This window comes from Phyllobates terribilis, unplaced genomic scaffold, assembly GCF_046119375.1.
Source record: "Phyllobates terribilis strain yellow unplaced genomic scaffold, ASM4611937v1 Scaffold_5__5_contigs__length_657084704, whole genome shotgun sequence".
In the NCBI taxonomy this organism is placed as follows: domain Eukaryota; kingdom Metazoa; phylum Chordata; class Amphibia; order Anura; family Dendrobatidae; genus Phyllobates; species Phyllobates terribilis.
The window spans coordinates 385,607,228-385,628,571 of record NW_027362765.1 but is presented as its reverse complement, the minus strand read 5'-3'; the positions used below and the strand labels follow the sequence as shown (position 1 = coordinate 385,628,571).

Genomic DNA, 21,344 nt, shown 5'->3' with positions numbered 1-21,344 from the left:
TCTACAAAATAGTTTCAAAATGACTGGTGGGTTGAGATGAAACCATTACAGTGGATGGAATAAATCACCAACGGGATTTCATTCATATATATTAAAAAAAGGCAACAAGTGATGCATCGCCACTTGTCATGACACAAAATGACTGTTCCTTCCTCCTCTATTGTAGGTTACAGGAGGCAGCTTCGCTACCGAAATTGGGATGGAAGTTTCAGTGCTTTTTCAGGCGGTCAACCGAGTTCATGGTGAGTATAAAATGGAAAGTAGATTCTCCAGCTTGGTGAAGAAATGTAACTTTACCTATGGAGTTCTTCAGGAAGAAACTTTTGGTAGACCCTGTGAACCACCAGGAGATCATAATGACATTAATATGGCAGCATCGCCAACCTCAATATTCCCAGCAGCAGCTCACACCTTGTATAAAATGCGTTCACCAAACAAGTCTCTGGCTCAAACACATCTCTTTGCAGAGCAGACTAACAAGTAGCTCTGCCTATCTCCAGTCTCAACTCAATCCTTTCTGCTAAGTTAACCCAGCTGCTGTTAAAAGGCTTGTAAACCCTGAACTGGATTGACTTTTTGAAGCCAGGCTCTTTTGGTTACTCCAAAAATCCAGACCCAAAATTCAGTCACATCAAACCTTCTCAGTAACCTAGTGGTACTGATAGCTTGTAATACTGACACATCTATCCATCAGGTCCATGCTGGACCTTACCCCTTGCTTTTTAGATGGTTATCTATCTCCCCAAGAACTTCAACATTTTACACTGGCCACTAGAGAACTCAAAATAGAATGACACTTTCCTTTTTTTTTTTTTTTTTTTTTTTTTTCATCAGATCAGCTTTGCTGTATAGACTTGTGCAGCATGAGCAGAGTCATCACAATATATTTTTTTTTTACTTATTTTTTTTTATTTTTTATAGGCCAGAGGAGATGAGACAGCTCCTATTGTATTGCTGGAGGCTCAGATATGGCAGGATAGTAATAGTTTATACTGCATAGAATATGCTACATTAAATCCATTGATAAAGCTCTGGGGAAGTGGAGGTACTCCATCACGTCCTGGAAACTAATAATATCTATAACCTTCTCAGTCAGTTGACTCCAATTTATTTCCACTGCTATATTGCTAATAAAGACTGTACAGTCAGGAAATGGATATCTTTAATATGGTCATCTTATTCTTCATGGCAGTATATAAAGCTGGAAAATTATAAAAAGCAGAACAAACATACCGTAAATGCCACTTTTTCTGTATCTGGCATCCTTTTTTTTTTTTTCTTTTGTTCCTGCTCCCCTTCATTCCTAAGAGGTCTTACATTAAAAAAATATATATATATTCTTTTTAGTCAAGTGGGTGTGGTCCTCAACTCTTCTCTGTGGGTGTCTTTTATAGACACCACACCTAACTGGCTAAAAAACATGGCTTTAAATATCAGGAAGAGGAGGTAACATTTCAGGAACAGAGGTTTATGAACTAAAGCAACACCAGATACAGGAGGACAGCGGCTTTTACACCAGGTTCAAATAAAAAATGACATATTCCTGACAAGTGAGCGGTCCTCTTTAAAGATGCAGATGAGACATTTATTTTGAATATGTAACTTTTGATGGAGTTACCACCTAAATCCAGTCCTCTCAAGTCTGTTTGGTTTGTCTTAGGTTGACTCTTAAGGTACTGGAAACCTTGCTGCGTATTAAGAAGTACTACCCTGTAGAAGACAGAATATTACAGGGAGCCTTGGTGTACCTGGAAAACCTAAGGGACCGAAGAACCGGGGCCTTCAAACCCCAAGGAACTCTCTTTAACAATGGACTGAGGGTAATGATACAGTAATCCTGATCTTAGGATGGAATGAGGGAAGGTTCTTTGCAGATAAATCCGTAACAATGCCCATATTCCGGGGCCGTCGTTTGAGTTCCAGTTACTGTTCTATCTCGGCACAGGGCACCAGAGTGTTACCGTATCTTACTTTTATGTATTTTTTTTCAGGGCGGTGCTGAAGATTATGTCAGCTTTACCGCGGCATTGGCTGCTTTCCTGCTCCAGACCGAATATAGCGCCACTGTAAGTTTTATATTTTCCCTGGTTTGTGGATCTTTCGTATTTTGACTTTGGTAAAACAAAGGTTCTAGAACCCGGAGTTCAAATCCTACGATCTTTAATCTGCCTGGAAATTGTATAATATTTCCGCTTGGTTTACATTCAAAATCATTGAGGCAAATTTCCATAAAGTTGGCCAACGGCCAAACTCCAGAGATGAAGGCATACAATAAATTATGAGATTGGAAGGTATAGCAATTTTATGGTCCCTGTTCATCTTGACCATTATGTAGTAGTATAGATGCGCCCTGCAGGAGTTTGTGATCGTACCTATTTAAAGGATTATTCCCATCTTAGATGGATACTGTCAGAGTGCTTGTAAATTTAACCAATTTTGTAATGTACTGCTTATTCAAATTTTCAGCCATTCTTGAGATATTAAAACTTTTTTTTTCTTTTGCTTAGAGCTCATTGCCTTGTAGACTGACCACTGATGCTATATAGCAGAACATGCACAGCATTTAAAAGCTCCTTTTCATTGATCTTGTAAGCACTGTTTTGAAGCTGTCCAGGATCACTAGAGTAAGCTGTCAGTTCCCAATCTAGTTATAACGAAGGGCTTACAAACCAGACAGCAGTGGTGGTCGGTCTCCTAGACAACGAGCTTTAAACAAGAGAAAATGAAAATGTTAAAATTTACAGCTGTTTGTAAGATATTAACAAGCAGTAAATTGCAAAAGTGCTTATTTTTACAAGTGCTTTCTGACATAACCCCTTAATGATTGCATCATAGATGGGATATATTTTTATTACAGTATAGATATTTACACCATGGCACTGAATTTCTTTTTTTTTTTTTTTTTTTATGAAGCCTACTTTGCTTCGTGATGCCATGAATTACCTGGTCACCGCATCTCAGAAAGAACAAAGTGTCTACAATTTGGCTTTGCTGCTCTATGTCTTCCGGGTGGTTGGAAATGAGGAGAGGAGCAATGCTATGTTTGACAAGCTGAAAGACCTGCAGATTGTGGAAGGTACGTTGGAAATTACTGTCACCGAACAGTCCATTGCCAGGACCTATTTGTAGACGACTTTCCTTCACCTGGGGCAAAGATCTGGTTCCCTGTATCTAAAATTTCTGGCGTTAGCTTTTTGGCTTCTATTGGAGTCCAGCACCCAGGGCTACAAGTTTGATTTCAACATTCTCAATTAACAGAAATTTCCATGGTGGAAATATTAACCAGACTATAGGGTTCAATAGATTAAAAGAATTGTCATATTTTATCAAGGAGTTGTACAACATAAGGGGTAACCGTCGTTTTAACTATTTAATAAAATTAATAGTACGTGTGAAAACAACTTTGTTATTTAGCTTCTCAGAGGAATCTGTTTCTTTCGCCTCCTAGACTGATTTTTCACTCTCAATTCAGGTGTAAAATCTGTATTCAGTGAAGACAGATTTCCCATTACTGAGATGACAGTTAGTGCTTATAAGATTCTATGGTAAGGTGAGGAGGAGCTAGAGGCAAGCACAGACACTCTGCTGCAAGTTCTCCTGAAATGACAGTTGCATTGTAACTTTTTTTAATGTATAGATTTAAACTGCAACTGTTTTCAAGAGAACTTGCAGCAGAATGTCTGTTCCGCTAGCTCCTCCCACCTCTCCTCTTCATTGCGGAGCAATTGTAGTTTCCTTTTTCAGTAATGGGAAAATCTGTCTTCACTGAATACAGATTTTATCCATGAATTGAGAATGTAAGATCAGTCCAGAAGGAGAAAGAAGCAGATTTTTCTGATAAGATATGTATTACAAAGTTGCTTATTTTTAATATGTATTATTGATTTAGGAAATTAAAATGAACATTTCGGTGACTCTTTAAGGACTTTTCTATAGACAGAATGTTAATGTTCATGGAGTATAATGGTCAAAAGTGTTATAAACGGTTAAACAGAGGGATATTCTCAAATTTATTTTGTATATAACAGGAGGCACCATTCACTGGGAGCGTCCCATCAAGCCAAACAAGCCAACGTCCTACATTTTCCCTGCACGCGCTGCATCTGCAGATATAGAGATCTCGGCCCTTGTGCTACTCGGCTTAACCTCAGGGAAATCTCCTCCACTTGCGGATCTTGACTACATATCTCAGGTCGCTAACTGGTTCCCAAGGCAGCAGAATGCACAAGGATCATACAGCACTACAGCGGTAATATAGGAGCTTGAGGAGGGTTGACGTGTTAATCTTATAATGTTAATTAAAATAAATATATAGCCTGAATATACAGATTATTAAAGGGTTGTTCTCATGATCGTTCTTCTGGAGCACACAGCTTCTCTACCTCCTGATTGCTGGGGGGCTTTGTACTTCTGATGATTCAAACCAGAAGCGTGGTTGAAACAACATCTCAAACCATGCAATCTCTCTCATGCTGCAATCAGACGGCAGCTGCCTCTCAAATGAGCTCTGGGGCCCTGAAGCTATCTGGAGCTAGTGATCCAGCCAGCTTCAGAGCAGCACTTACAAGCTCTATAGCATAGAACTGGGAAGCAAGTTGAAACCGGACACCGCTGATAGACTGCAGAGGGGGACGTTACGTAGGCAACAAGCAGTACATTCTACAATAAACTTTTTTTTTTTTTTTTTTTTTGAGAACTGGTAAATTATAATGTTTGTTTTTACAATCCCTTTGAAATTTGACCAATTTATGATAAGAAAAAAACCTTTTAAAGCCTAAACATTTATTTCCTGCCCTTAAGTTTTGTTGGCATCAAGTTGCTCCATTTAGTGTATTAAATAATTTAAGCCCAGAGTTCTATACGAAGTAATTTGTTCAGCATTTAAGGCTTACAAAGCTGCAAATTACTTTCATATGTATAGATTTAAGCTTCCTTTATCCACCATCAGGGGGAGCTTATTACACACTGAGTTGTAAGTGTACACACTGTGAAGTGAGCTCCCCCTAGTGGCTACTGGCAGACAGAATTTTATCATTAAAGTCCTCAATAGCAGATCGGGGTTGTCCAACACCTGATTAGCTGCTTCTGCAGTATAGTCTCTATTTTTTTGCATAAAAGCTGTGCTGCAGTTCCATTCAAGTGTTTTCCCCCCAACGTTGGCCGGATATTAAACACCTGATTATTGTTAGTTCCAAGTGTCTAACAACCCCCACCTACCCTGCAGATAGGTCATCAATATTGTATGCCTGGACTGCCCCTTTTAAACGGTAATCAATTACTTGACTCTCCAGTTTGGGATGTTAAACAACCTTGTTTGTTTTGTTGCAATTCTCCATTTTCAAGTTCTGCAGACTGAAGACCTTCCTCAGACACTTTAGTCCACATGCATATAGTCCTGTATACATGCACTCTCGGTTTGGCTGAATGTTTGTTTTTAATAGTAAAAGGGAATTTAGCAGATTCCAGACCCCTCTGACAGTTTATCTCACTTGGAAACAAAGGATTGAGAATTAGTATCTCAATTTAAAGGGGTTCTCCTCATACTATTGTCCATAGGTAATGAATGGTGCTGCAGTTGAGCATGAACCTTGCTCCATTCTAGTTGAGACTTGTTTTCTCCAGACAACCCCTTTTAAGGTCAACTTGTCCAATCCTTACATATGTCGGCTGATGCACTTTGGATGGCTGCCAGTCATGCCGTAGGCTCGGCTGACTTTTTTAGCCTAATGTATAAGTCTACCTTGGCTCTTGTTACATTCTTACTTTTGTCTTCCTCAGGATACTGTGGCGGTTCTACAAGCCTTGTGTAGTTATGGAGCCTTGGTGCACAGAAAAGATTTCAACAATACAGTGGAGGTCAAATATGGAGATGAAGTGGTCGAAGAGTTCACCATTAACTACGACAATCAGCTCTTGCTGCAGACCCAAGATCTGCCCCATATCCCTGGAGATTACAGCCTGAACGTCGGTGGGAATGGCTGTGTCCTGCTGCAGGTAATGTCGTCATTTGTGGTCCTCAATGAAGAAACAAGATCAAGATGTCATAAGGCATAAGACACGTCTTAGGCCATTACAATGTCGGCCGGTCTGGTGGCTCAGTGGTTAGTAAAAATAGGGTCCTGGCCGCCCTTTCAGCAAGCATGGAGTCTGTGGGACACTGTACTACAACTGTCTTCCCATTCGCCCACATTAAAGAAATTAAAGTATAATGCTCGAAATTTATTGATCTTCATGCATCGTAATACATTTTTCACATCTCTGAGCTGACGTCTTTGTTCCCATTTATGTATTAAAGTCTGTCCAATAGTGGATCCATCCATTCCACTAGACCCTGACCACTTTTCTCAAACTTTTTTTTTTAAAAAGAGAAGTGTGATATCGCAAATTATAGTGCAAGTAATGATGTGCACTGAAATGTTCTACTTGTTACTGCCAGTAATTGGTCAAACAGACCCCTCTCCAAGTGTTCTTGTAATGTCTGTAGTACAAAAGAGCAATGTCTATTTTAAAACAAATGTCATTAAATTTTACAAAAATATTTGCCTGAAATCTGACATTCTGGTGGGTCGGCAGCAATTTTGCTGCATTCAAAAGGACCAAAAAATTAAAATTAAAAAAAAAAAAAAAAAAAAAAAAAATTATACTTGCCTCTCCTGAGTAGTCGCCTTCTCTGTGCACATTCGGTTTGCATCGAATTTATTCAAATTGAATACACCTTGGGTCTAAAAAAAGTAAAAAGAAAAAAAAAATAATGCTCCAATGGCCCTCACATTTTCCGTGCAGCTTCTGACCGATCCTCAGTACATCTAGTCTTCAGCCATAGTAGCTCTTCGGTCTTCACACATCCCGCCCAGAGTTTGATGCTTCCAGCATGGTCTAGGCCTTGTGAAGTCATGGTATTGCGAGGCCAAGTGAGCGGGGGGCTTGAAGAGTGGACTCTTTATGAAGAACAGAAGTCCTGCTATGACTGAGGATCAGGCAGGGAGCTGAACTGAGGAGGTGGGGACTGTGAGGATTACTTTTTTTCTTTTTTGACCTTACAATTATTTTGGAGAAGATGGACTAGAAGGTCCATTTGATGCAACAAGAAAAAAGGTTAATTTATTAACCAATTTGAATGGACTGAGACCTCCTCTATGGGAACTGTTCCTTTTGTGATGTTTTCAGCTGACTACTCCAGAAGACTATACACTGTACATTGCACTAGACTGGTCGTTCTGTATGCTTGCTTAATTCTAATTATTAATGGCCTTCAGCTCGATCTTCAGCCATAGCAACTTGATGGATGAACTCTCTGTAGAAAGATCAATCTTGTGTAAGCCTAGATAAGTCCACCAGGGTCTTCTCCACTGTTATCTTGATGGTATCAAGCCATCGGGTTGCTGGTCTTCCTCTTCGTCTTGTTCCTTCTATTCTTCCAACCATGATGTCCTTCTCCAGTGATTGCTCTTTGTATGATGTGTCCAAAGTAGGCAAGTCATAGCTTGGTGATCTGATATGGACCAACAAATAATCTCAAGGAAATAGCTGAAAAAGTTTGAAAAATATCTAGCAAGCGAGTCACTAATGTTCTGTTTTCTCCTGCAGACCACTGTGAAATTCAATATTCCTATAGATGAGCAAGACTCTGCTTTCCTTCTGTCGGTAAATACCCCTCCTGAGAGCTGTGTGAATGGGGTGGCCTATACCTTCCCTGTAAACTTGAATGTCAGGTATGTAACATACCTTCTTATTGTAGACAGATAAGACACATCCATCAGGTTCTATAAGATCCATGTCCCAATTGGGAGCGCAGAGTTCTCTTGACTCTTGTGCATCTCGTTGTGTCGGACGTTAACGGCCACATCCTAGCATGGACTCTCTCATTTAGCTCTGTCAATAGAAGTTATGGAACCAAATAGACCTGCACATCTGTGGCCATAGACCGGAATGGGGGGGGGGGGAAATGACCTCCGAATACAAGAGGATCCCCATCAGGGAGATCTCAGAGGTGGACATTTATAAAGGACTTCCATCCAACACTTTCAAATGGCAATATCTTAAAAGGGGTTCTCCACATAATCTTAACAATTTGCAGAAAATAAAAAGGCCCATTTTTCTGAAGCTGTATGATGGATTTGCAAAAATAAAAAAAAAAGAATATTCAGTGGAGCAGCAGGAATAAAATGAAAAACTAACATTTCTGTCTTGGAGACAGTTCCTCTTCAAGTAACTCAGAAATGATGTGTGTGTGTAGATGGAACCTATTGCACAGATCACCTAAGACCTTGTTCAATCGTGCTGATAACTTCATATCACACCCCTTCATTGATGCATGAGTAAATTGGCTAAACATAATATCTATTAATTCGATATATTGAGGTGTTTGGTATCTTTTGAGATAGACCTCCTGCGAGAGTCAAAACGTGGAATTACGTTTTGGAGTGTTTTGCACCTATTTTAGATGCTATCACTCCCCATTATTATATGTATGCAATGGCCTAAATGGTTTCTTGGACTGGGTGACTTTGCATCACCTTACTGAGGGATTGAGCATGATGAGGTTTACCAGCATCCTTCTTTCTCTTCAGTATACTATTCTTGCATATACTTCTCAGTCTGGCTCCATTGATTGCAAATTGGAGAAGTTGGAGTCTTATAATATAAAAATGTCTTTTTTTTTTATTTTTATTAACACCACATTATTAGGTGGAGCTTTGGCAGCACCCTACTGGCATTGATGTTAACTTGTCATCTATGTGCGGATTAGATCCTTCAGAAACTGTGTGCTAAATTATTCTGTTACTTTCTTTGGTGAACACTTACTAGGCCAAGAAAGGTCTATGTGGGAAAGTTTGACTTCATTAGAGCAGGAAAATTTTGGATTTTTTATATGGGTCAAATGTTCAACTTTTTCCAATATTTCTTCTCTCTGCAGTTATAATGGCGCCCGCAATCAGTCCAACATGGCTCTTATATCGTTATCGCTGCCGTCTGGATACAAGCCGGAATATCAGTCTCTAACACAGGTACAGATCCAGGCCGTGAACGGTCCACATAACCGACATGATACAGGGGCAGATGTAGCAGAATTTACTAGCTTCACCAATTCATTGTGACCCAGGGAAAGGGCTTCAATTTACTAATGGGTTGTTCTGTAAAGTATCACCTATAACTCCTGGAAAGAGCCAATCTGGAGGTCTATACAAGCAATGAATCCTGGGGGGGGAAAGTATGCAAATGAGCTCTTCTCCAGAAAGAAGGAAACTCTAGTGCATAATATTGAATTTTTACTGATTTGCTCATCTTTAGTCATTACTACAAGTGTCCAGCAGCGGGCGCCACCAACATATACTTGATGCCAATGAGCTGATTGCATAGACTCTACCAGTGAGGGAGATTTACTACATTTTGTATTCGTTTCTCATCAGACATTTTCTATATTTCTTTTCTTACAGCTGAGAAGCCTTGTGCCCAAAGTGGAAGTGAGCAACAACCTTGTCATCATCTATTTGAACAGCGTAAGTTGCCTTCTTTTTCCTATTAGCAGGAAAGCCATAGCTTCTGAGCTCAAGCACAGATCTTGAAATCCAGGAAGGATTGATGTATAGAAAGAATATGTAGCATATTTCCCTTTTTTTTTTTTTAATAATTTTTGTTCCTATTGCTTGCTTTATTGTATATGAATAAGACGGACTATTCAAATGTGTGTAATAAATATTATATGTTTATTACTGTTCTAATATTCCTTTTAAAATCATTAACACCTGATTGGTAAATAATTTTTTTTCCAAATTGGATATATGAAAAGGGGTTTGCTTTTATGATGCGACTTTTTTTTTTTTTTTTTTCCCAGTGTCTGGTATTGCAACATTTTAAGCCAATGTTGCTGAGGTGCAATACCAGTCACTGGACATCGGTGGCGCTGTTCTTTTCTCATCTACATTGACTTATGTTCCATCCTGACCTCGTATGGACGTTGAATCCTCCTCTGTAACGCCGCCTGTCACTCTTCAGCATGCACTGTACACAGTGCTGACAACTCTCTTCTATCTGGGGACAGGTCTCCGCAGAGATAATCTCTTTGACACTAAAGCTGGAGATGACCGCACGGGTGCAGAATTACCAACCGAAATCTGTCCTAGTCTGGGACTACTATGAGAAAGGTAAGGGCCACCCCCCCATTGCTGACCTCAGCTGCTGCAGAACATCATAAAGTGCAGCTTTAGTAAATACAAGCCTAAAATTACAATTCTGAATGATCTCTATTGATGACTTTGCATTGCGCTGTTCCTCTTATTCCTCTTGCAAAATTAAAAATTGAGAAGGGGAATGGCAATGCCCAGTAGTCAGAGGCGTGTCCCTATTCAGTCATCACTGATTGGACAGTGTCAGCGTGTGCAGGGACACACCCCTAACTTGTAACACCCAGTTGTCAGTTTATAAAATTCCAGGAGGAACATAAATGACATATCTCACAAGGAATCTGCTAAAACCCCCGTCAGTAGAGCTGACCGATCCTCTGGATATGTTACTCTCCATGTTTTTATCTTCTATTTCCCGTTACAGAGGAGAACGCTATAGGATTTGTGCAGCACCCCTGCTACATCAATAGATCGGTTTGGAGGTGAGGTCCCGTGATAAATATTCCAATATTTGCATGTACTTTCCTCAACTCTTTCCAAGAGCTATATACTTCTTTTTTTTTTTTATTATTTAGACAGTCTCATTTTTTGCAGGTTTAGTTGTAGTTTTAATGATTTTTATTTTACCATAAGATATATTCTGAAAAATTCTAAGCGCAATGAAAAATACTCAATTCCTTCACTCCTTTTTTTTTTTTATGGAACCCTTTTACTTTTCATTGCCATTTTTCGGGTATGTACAATTTATTTTTTGGTGCATTTAGGGGACAAATGTGACAGAATTCTGTTTGCAATACCTGTGGGAATGTTCTTCTGCTTATTAGTACTAAATCATTTGTTTCTGTTTCTGCCCACAGATGAACATTAAGCATCTTCTCTTCTAGAATTTTCTTACCTTATACATAAACCTCCGTTACTCTCACCTCGATGGCCATCATCTTCTGTAAACTTGTGTATAATAACTGTATCCTTAATAAATGCTCATTGTATCCTTAATAAATACTCAGTGTTTTTATTGTATTTTGTGTCCTCGGATTTTATACTGTAGGAATAAGACTTGTCTGAGCGGACTGAATCCTCAGTGTTTCGTTTTCTTGGCGTTACCCTTTTTACCCCCTCAATGGAAGATAGAGCCACATGACATTATTATGGGCAAAGAGAAGAATAATAAACTTGTCTGCCATCAACCACCACTAGAGGGAGCTAATTACAGAGAATATATTCAGCACCTATTGTACTAAAAGGAGAATTCCCATCCGAGACATTAATGGCAACAATTTTGGATAGATGCGAGACAATCATCCAAGACTTACACCCATCTTGAGAAAAGACCCCCCCCCCCCCCCCCCCCCCACTCCTATATCATGGCCGCTGTGAATGAAGAGGCCGTACATACCATTTTGGTTTTGGGGCCTCATATAGAAATTGCACATGTTACACCGCAGCCGTGGGTCATTATGTTGGGACCTGCATGTATTAAACATTTATGACCTATACAGATATGCCATTATTTGTCTGAGATGGGACAACTCCTTTTGTTAATTTTTGCATGACTATGTATAGAGCCCAGATCTTTCCCATTATTTAGTATTCAGCCAATGGGGCTGACTAGAGAGGAATCATTCCGGTATGTGGGACACCTTGAGATGATAAACACCCAGATAATACAAACTCGATCTATCAAAAAAAGACATTATTAATGCTCGATAAAATTGCATGTAAATACTCCACAATAGAGTATAAAATATGTGAAATACACCTGATTCCCTGTAATGAAATAAATATAAAACACTTTTTTTCTGTCTGCAGTCACCACTAGAGGGAGCTTAGGAGCATAATGTATACAGTGTTATAGGAACCTGCATATACTAATGAGGACAACTTTTTTTTCTTATACTCCTATAATTTAATTTATAAACTTCCATTTTCTAAAGCTTTTCGTTCACTTTGTCAAAAAATACACTAAATCACACTTGACGCGCCCCCAGGGCCGTGGGGTACTCGGCAGCCGGGCCTCTAGTTGCCGGGGGATATCATGGTGGCTGGCCCGGTCTGTGACCCAGGGCCGTCAGTGAAATGGGGAAACTTCTATTTTGGGTTTTTGGTATTATTCGTGACGCCACCTGTGGTGTCTGAGGATCACCAGCGCTGCAACAGTCCTCTGAGGCAGATGTTAGGGCAGCAAATGATGGGACAGCTCCCCACAGGTGGAGCGGGCCTCAGAGCAGTATGGGGGATGTAGGGGAGAGACTGCAGGATGGTCCCAGAGGAAGGATGGACAATCGCACAGGGGTAAGCTTCAGTACCTTTACTGGTGATGCTGCAGGCACGGTCCAGGGTACTCCAGGTGAAGGGTGCACTTCTGGACTCTCCCCAGTGAGTGGGTATAGGGCCTCCTGATCCATTGCCTTACTCTCTAAGCTTCTGGCCTTCCTGGAGCTGGGCCTAGCTTGGTTACTGTCTCTCTGCACCTGCTGACCTGGTGGTAGGGCCTTCTCTTTGGAGATCACTCTCCCTGGACACTAGGACCCCTGACTCCTAGCCCTGGTACTACAATCGGCATTAAGTGGACCTGGGACCTATAGTCCTCCAGGGGTTCCGGTGGTTCCTACTGGGTGTAGAGTCCCTGTAGGCACGGACCCGGTGTCCAGTATATAAATCCGGATGAGCTTTCTAGGCTCCTCTGCCCCCTTGGCTCCACTCTCTTTATTTTCTCCTCACCGTCGACCACACTCAGGGCCCTCACTACTTGGCAGCTGGTGTGCTGCGTCTTCACCGCTCTAAGCATCGGCACGCTCTCGGCTCCCTCTGAGCTGTGTTCCTCTCTGAACACTCACTGCTGAATCACTGAGCAGCCTTGCTCCACCTTCCCTTTATATATCCCGAACTGGCTCCCTCTGCTGGTCTGAAGTGGTAGGGTGGAGGTGTGTGAATGTGTGAGGGCCTCTTGTGGAGAAGTCTATCCCTGCACCGTTCTGGGTTCTGTGGCACCAATGCGCAGCAGGGTGCCACACACTCATACGGGTATTAATATAATGACAGCATATTACACAATATGGAAACAAGGGTGCAATGTCTGACACATTATTCATTTTTGTGTTGTATGGCAAAATAAGTTATGGAGATTAAAACAGCAAGTTGCTACAATGTAAATACTAATCTCAGAAACCGATCAGATACATGCAGTCATTGTCAGCAGTAGCGTGTAAAGGGTTGATGTTCTCAATCCGTGGTGGATAGATGCAGAAATACACAAATGCTTGATGGTTTTACCAGTCTTATAAGAGGCAGCAGATGGCCGCTATCTACCTCTATTCATGGCAATTGGCGATGTTTGGTTCACACTTGCTACAATCCCCAGCACCAGTCTTGTCACTCTGCCAGTGTCTTTGTATCACTGAGAGATGAGCAGATCCAGCAAAACTTTGAATTCGCCTGTTTTTACAGATTTTTCCCAGGAAATTCAATTTGCAGAGAAGTTGTTCTATGCAAATTTAATGTCTCCATAAAGACCTCATGACATGCGCCATAAGCTTCCATGTGCATGCGCAGAACCCGAGGACTCCAACACGAGCGGCGAGGAAACGGAAAATGTGGTGAGGAATGGAGGGGCCAGAGAGGTGAGCAGACAGGGAGTTTTTTCTATCTAAATTTTTTTTTTCTATTTACATTTATGCCCTGGGGTCTGTAGAGCACAATAAGGGGCATTCAATTAATAACTTCTCTGCAAAAAAAAAAAAAAAATTTCCCTGGGGAAAAAAGTATGAACAGGTGAATTAGAATGTTGTCTGATCCTCGCCTCTGACGCCCCTCTATCTGGCCCTGCAATATCTTATCAGAGTTTGCACATTCCTGCAGTCTACGCTAAAATCTACAGGTGCCTCTCACAAAATTAGCATATCATCAAAAAGTTAACTTATTTCATTTCAATACAAAATGTGAAACTCATAGATCACTGTGTGTAATGACTATAATATTTCAAGTGTATATTTCTGTTAATGTTGATTATGGCTTACAGCCTATGAAAACACAACAGTCATTATCTCAGTAAATTAGAATACTTTATAACAACAGCTTGAAAAAATGTTTTTAAAATCCGAAATGTTGTCCTACTGAAATGTATGGTCAGTAAATGCCTCAATACTTGGTCGGGACTCCTTTTGCATCAATGTGGCATGGAGGCGATCAGCCTGTGGCACTGCTCAGGTGTTATGGAAGCCCAGGTGGCTTTGATAGCAGCCTTCACCTCGTCTGCATTGTTGGGTCTAGTGTCTCTCATCTTCCTCTTGACAATACCCCATAGATTCTCTATGGGGTTAAGGTCAGGCGAGTTTGCTGCCAATCAAGCACAGTGATACTGTTGTGTGTAAACCAGGTATTGGTACTTTTGGCCGTGTGGACAGGGGCCAAGTCCTGCTGGAGAATGACATTTCCATCTTCAAAAAGCTTGTCGGCAGAGGGAAGCATGAAGTGCTCTAAAATGTCCTGGTAAACGGCTGTGCTGACTTTGGTCTTGATAAAACACAGTGGAGCTACACCAGCAGATGACATGGCTCCCCAAACCATCACTGATTGTGGAGACTTCACACTAGACCTCCAGCAGCTTGGATTGTGGCCTCTCCACTCTTCCTCCAGACTCTGGGACCTTGATTTCCAAATGAAATGCAGAATTTACTTTCATCTGAAAACAACACCTTGGACCACTGAGAACAGTCCAGGTCTTTCTCTCCTTGGCCCAGGTAAGACGCTTCTGGCGTTGTCTATTGGTCATGAGTGGCTTGACACCAGGAATGTGACACTTGTAGCCCATGTCCTGGATACGTCTGTGTGTGGTGGCTCTTGAAGCAATGACTCCAGCAGCAGTCCACTCCTTGTGAATCTCCCCCAAATTTTTGGATGACCTTTTCTTAATCCTTTTAAGGCTGCGGTTATCCCCGTTGCTTGTGCACCTTTTTCCACCACACTTTTTCCTTCCACTCAACTTTCCATTAATATGCTTGGATACAGCACTCTGTGAACAGCCAACTTCTTTAGCAATGACCTTTTGTGGCTTAGCCACCTTGTGGAGTGTCACTGACTGCCTTCTGGACATCTGTCAAGTCAGCAGTCTTCCCTATAATTGTGGAGCCTACTGAAACAGACTAGGGCCCAGGGCGAAAGAGTCTCAGTGGGCCCCTTCAACACATACCACGATTCATGATGCACAGATACCACAGAGAATATATATATATATATATATATATATATATATATATATATATATATATATATAGATATATATATATAGATATATATATATATATATATAGATATATAGATATATATAGATATAGATATATAATAGATATATAGATATATAATAGATAGATAGATATATAGATAGATATATAGATAGATATATATATATATAGTTATATATATATATATAGATATATATATATATATATAGTTATATATATATATATATATATATATATAGTTATATAGTTATATATATAGTTATATATATATATAGTTATAGATATATATATATAGTTATAGTTATATACATATATAGTTATATATATATAGATATATATATAGTTATATATATAGTTATATATATATAGATATATATATAGTTATATATATATATATATATATATATATATATAGTTATATATATATATATATATATAGTTATATATATATATATATATATAGTTATATATATATATATATATATAGTTATATAGTTATATATAGTTATATAGTTATATATATATATAGTTATATATATATATATATATATAGTACATTGCCGACTATTTCACTTCTTACATTACATGATCGATATCTATTGTAAATTCCACAATAGCTCAGAAACTGGCAAATTGCTCCATACAGCATACTGGCCCCCCATATAATGCTCAATGCAGGCTGTCCCCCCCCCCCCCCTTATAATGCCCCATGCAAGCTAATGCCCCATGCAGGATGTCACACCACCCCCCTCCCTTGTAATGCCCCATGCAGGATGTCCCTCTCCCCTCCCATATAATGCCCCAATCAGGATGTCCCTTCCCCCCCTCCCTCTTTTAATTGTGCCGGGGCCCTGAGCAAGCGGGGAGGAAGTGGGTGCTGACATCGGCACCGCACCGCTCATGGGTGCCATAGCTCGCCAGGGTGCTCAATGGCGAGTGGGTCCCCCCACCTGCTCAGGGCCCCGGCACTTCCCCGGGTGCTGACGCCAGCCCTGGACCGGTCATCTAGTCCTATATTATCCTTCTATATGGGGCTGGTCATCTAGTACTGTATTATCCATACATATGGGGCCGGTCATCTAGTCCTATATTATTCTTATATATGGGACCAGTTATCTGGTCCTATATTATTCTTTTATATGGTCAGACCTCATACCTGCTGTTCCTGGTCCTTTATGACCAGTAGATCGGCTCCCATCATCATACAATTAGCCTGGGTCTGGTTCCATGTTCTTCTGGTTACATCTGAGTAGTAATAACAGTGATCTCCATGTAGCCGCCAATCAGGACAACACAGAAGACAATCTAAGATGCTAAAACCATAAAGTACAGAAGTTTCTAATCTTTTACTACTGTAATATAAATATATACAGCTAAATAATGAAGCTACAATTCTTGACATTGACAGATGATCGGTGTGCATAGATGTATAACCCCGCCCATACTCCTTATTGGCGGATTTCTACATACACTGTGCATAGGCGGAAAACTGCCAATTGGTGGTGAATGCAGGATTATAAAGAGATTATAATTACAATTATTTTCTTACCTGGAGAAGAGTTCAAACAGAGCTCCTTAAATTCATTTCTATATTTCTCTGTGTGGTGCTAAACTGATATAGAAAAATGTAAGACTGTTTACCTAGCACAATAAAGGGAATCTATCACCCCCGGCACTTTTCTGACCTCTAAAATGAGGATACAGGTGATAGAAATGTAAATCTATACCTACCTGTATGCCTCATATTAGAGGTCTTGTTGCTGTGAAATAACTTTTTATTCAATTAAGTTACTGATGCTTGCAGAGCTGGAAGAAATCCACATCTCTTGTATGAATTACCATTTTTCTCCACTCCCCTGCATGCCACAGTGCCCTGTGATGTGCAGTTGCAGCAGCCAAATTCAGGCACTGTGATGTGCAGTGGAGGAAGGAAACATTATAGTGCACAGAGGAGGTGGGATTTCTTACAGTCCCCAACCCTGGAAAGATCAGAAACTTGTAGGAATAAATACATTTCACAGCAACAAGACGTGTAATATGAGGCATACAGGTACAAATGTGAATCTATTCTTATCACCTGTATGCCCATATTAGAGGTCAGATAAATGCCAGGGGGTGACAGGTCCACACCTTAAAGGGAATCTATCTTTTCATTAGATAGTAGACAGGGATGACTGTGGAGGAGGGAGACGCAACAGTGACACTGTATGCTGTGAGAGGGGAAGAGGAGGGATCACGTTACAGAGACTGTGAGCTGTGAGAGGGGAAGAGTAGGGGGCATAGAACAGAGACTGTGCTGAGAGAGGAGAAGAGGAGCTATGACATACAAGAGACTGCACTGTGGAAGGGGAGGAAGAGGGTTCATTTTACAGAGATGGTGTGCTGTGAGAGAGGGAGGAGGAGAGCTCACATTTTAGAGCCTACGTACTATAAGGGTATGTGCACACGATGCAGAAATGAAGCAGAAAATTTCTGCATCATTTCTGCATCTCCCTGGCAGAAAAAACGCATGCAGATTGTGCATGCGTTTTTCCTGCAGAATACATGCGGATCCACATGCAGATTGACATGCGTTTCCGCATGCAGATTGACAAGCGCTTTCCAGGCGATTTTAGCATCACCTGGAAAGTGCTTGACAACTAGGTCACACTATATAAATCCATGCAAACAGCATGGATTTATATAGTGTGACCCGAGAGAGTGTATATACTTACCTCCGATGGCCCGCGCTGTCCTGCTTTAAAGTTCCCGGCTGCCGGCAACTTTGAATTGAAAGACCTGCCGACGTCACCGCAGGTCCTACAACTCACTGCAAGTGCCGGGAACCAAGCGGGAGCGCTGCGCGGGCCGACAGAAGGTAAGAATACATTTATTTTTTATTTTATTCTTTTTTTTCAGCTTTTTTAATGGTACCTGGGTGTGGATGAGACTCTCCTCTCCTCCACACCCGGGTACCATCCGCATATTAGAACGCGCCAATAACGCAAGTACAAATGCTGTCTTGCGGAATTGGCGCGTTCTAATGCAAGTCAATGGCGGCGAAATCGCCGCGTTTCCGCAAAATTAATTGACATGCTGCGGATTTTTGACCGCAGCGTTAACGCTGCGGAAAAATCCGCATCATGTGCACAGCACATGCGGATTTCCATTGGGGAACATTGCTTCCCTTCTACCATGCGTTTTTCATGCGTTTCCGCGGCGTTTACGCAACTGCAAAAACGCCGCGGAAACGCATGAAATACGCATCGTGTGAACTCAGCCTAAGAGGGAAGAAGGAGGGATCACATTACAGCAACTGTGCACTGTAGGAGAGGAAGAGGAGGGATCACATTACAGAGACTACATGCTGAGTGAAGGGAGGTGAAGAGATCATGTAACAGAAACTGTGCACTGTGAGAGGGGAGAAGGAGGGATTATGCTATGGAATCTGCACTGTAAGAGGTTGAGGCTGCGTGCCCACTATGCATTTTTCAAGCGTTTTTGCCACGGAATCCCGCAGCGAAAACGCTTAAAAAAAGCTTGGTAATACGTGCCCCATGGTCCCCAATGATAATCCGCATGTGCTGTGCACATGCTGCGGAAATTTCCGCTGCAGATTATCATTGCGGAAAAATCCACAGCATGTCGGATACGCTGCTTAATTGCCACCATTGACTTGCATTGAATCACTTTAATATCCGCATAACTACATGTGCACATGCTGATATTAAGCGATTCAATGCGCGGATGGTACCCGGGTCTGGAGAAGAGGAGACTCTCCTCCAGACCCGGGTACCATAGTACCTGTTAAAAAAAAGAATTTAAAATAAAAAATATATAGTGGTGGCCAAAAGTATTGGCACCCCTGCAATTCTGTCAGATAATACTCAGTTTCTTCCTGAAAATGATTGCAATCACAAATTCTTTGGCATTATTATCTTCATTTAATTTGTCTTCAATGAAAAAACACAAAAAGAATTGTCCTAAAGCCAAATTGGATATAATTCCACACCAAACCTAAAAAAGGGGGTGGACAAAAGTATTGGCACTGTTTGAAAAATCATGTGATGCTTCTCTAATTCGTGTAATTAACAGCACCTGTAACTTACCTGTGGCACCTAACAGGTGTTGGCAATAACTAAATCACACTTGCAGCCAGTTAACATGCATTAAAGTTGACTCAACCTTTGTCCTGTGTCCTTGTGTGTACCACATTGAGCATGGAGAAAAGAAAGAAGACCAAAGAACTGTCTGAGAACTTGAGAAACCAAATTGTGAGGAAGCATGAGCAATCTCAAGGCTACAAGTCCATCTCCAAAGAACTGAATGTTCCTGTGTCTTTCGTGCGCAGTGTCTTCAAGAAGTTTAAAGCCCATGGCACTGTGGCTAACCTCCCTAGATGTGGACGGAAAAGAAAAATTGACGAGAGATTTCAACGCAAGATTGTGCGGATGGTGGATAAAGAACCTCGACTAACATCCAAACAAGTTCAAGCTGCCCTGCAGTCCGAGGGTACAACAGCATCAACCCGTACTATCCGTCGACGTCTGAATGAAAAGGTACTGTATGGTAGGATACCCAGGAAGACCCCACTTCTTACCCCGATACATAAAAAAGCCAGGCTGGAGTTTGCCAAAACTTACCTGAGAAAGCCTAAAACGTTTTGGAAGAATGTTCTCTGGTCAGATGAGACAAAAGTAGAGCTTTTTGGGAAAAAGCATCAACATAGAGTGTACAGGAAAAAAAAAAGAGGCATTCAAAGAAAAGAACACGGTCCCTACAGTCAAACATGGCGGAGGTTCCCTGATGTTTTGGGGTTGCTTTGCTGCCTATGGCACTGGACTGCTTGACTGTGTGCATGGCATTATGAAGTCTGAAGACTACCAACAAATTTTGCAGCATAATGTAGGGCCCAGTGTGAGAAAGCTGGGTCTCCTTTAGAGGTCATGGGTCTTCCAGCAGGACAATGACCCAAAACACACTTCCAAAAGCACTATAAAATGGTTTGAGAGAAAGCACTGGAGACTTCTAAGGTGGCCAGCAATGAGTCCAGACCTGAATCCCATAGAACACCTGTGGAGAGATCTCAAAATGGCAGTTTGGAAAAGGCACCCTTCAAATATCAGGGACCTGGAGCAGTTTGCCAAAGAAAAATGGTCTACAATTCCAGCAGAGCATTGTAAGAAACTCATTGATGGTTACCGGAAGCGGTTGTTCGCAGTTATTTTGGCTAAAGGTTGTGCAACCAAGTATTAGGCTGAGGGTGCCAATACTTTTGTCTGGCCCATTTTTGGAGTTTTGTGTGAAATGATCAATGATTTGATTTTTGCTTCATTCTCTTTTGTGTTTTTTCCTTGCAAGCAAATTAAATGAGGATAATAAGACCAAAGAATTTGTGATTGCAATCATTTTCAGGAAGAAACTGAGTATTATCTGACAGAATTGCAGGGGTGCCAATACTTTTGGCCACCACTGTACATTATACTCACATTCTGATGGCCCCCGGTCTCCTGTACGGTGCGTCCTGGCCAGGGCTGGCGTCAGCACCCTGCGTACCCGGGCAAGTGCCGGGGCCCTGGAAAATCAGAGGGGCCCACCCGCCCACTCACTGTCGGGGCCCACCCACCCACCCACTCACTGTCGGGGCCCTGGCCTTTTCTTCGGCACCTGTTCAGTGACACAGGTTCAGCTTGATTTCCGGCACTCCCCCCAGACATGGCCGCGCGTTGTGCGGCTGTGTCTGCTAGTAATGACGCGGCAGTGTCGACGGCACTGCACCTTTAATTGTGCTTGTGTGTCGCCCCTGCCGCGTCATTACTAGCAGACACAGCCGCACAGCGCGCGGCCGTGTCTGGGGGGAGTGCCGTCAACCAAACACCGTCGGAGGTCCTGCACAGATGGGGGGGAGCGGCCTGGACCCGGACCCGGACCCAACCGCAAGTGGGCCCCTCTGATGGTCCAGGGCCCTGCACTGCCTCATACCTGAGGAGCTGCTGGACAG

At 41.6% G+C, this 21,344-nt stretch overlaps 1 protein-coding gene across 1 annotated transcript in view; it reads left to right on the top strand.

The window, feature by feature from the left end:
• Window positions 1-11,144, top strand: part of LOC141273291 (ovostatin-like) — a 54,971-nt gene extending 43,827 nt beyond the window's left edge. Inside the window, exons 25-36 of the mRNA XM_073684920.1 lie at window positions 167-242; window positions 1,661-1,820; window positions 1,992-2,066; window positions 2,914-3,076; window positions 4,029-4,249; window positions 5,779-5,994; window positions 7,588-7,712; window positions 8,918-9,008; window positions 9,438-9,500; window positions 10,043-10,145; window positions 10,549-10,606; window positions 10,982-11,144. Of these exons, the coding sequence (XP_073541021.1) occupies window positions 167-242; window positions 1,661-1,820; window positions 1,992-2,066; window positions 2,914-3,076; window positions 4,029-4,249; window positions 5,779-5,994; window positions 7,588-7,712; window positions 8,918-9,008; window positions 9,438-9,500; window positions 10,043-10,145; window positions 10,549-10,606; window positions 10,982-10,985 (1,355 nt within the window). The 3' untranslated portion in view covers window positions 10,986-11,144. The remainder of the gene's footprint in view (window positions 1-166; window positions 243-1,660; window positions 1,821-1,991; window positions 2,067-2,913; window positions 3,077-4,028; window positions 4,250-5,778; window positions 5,995-7,587; window positions 7,713-8,917; window positions 9,009-9,437; window positions 9,501-10,042; window positions 10,146-10,548; window positions 10,607-10,981) is intronic.
• The last annotated feature ends 10,200 nt before the right edge of the window (window positions 11,145-21,344 follow it).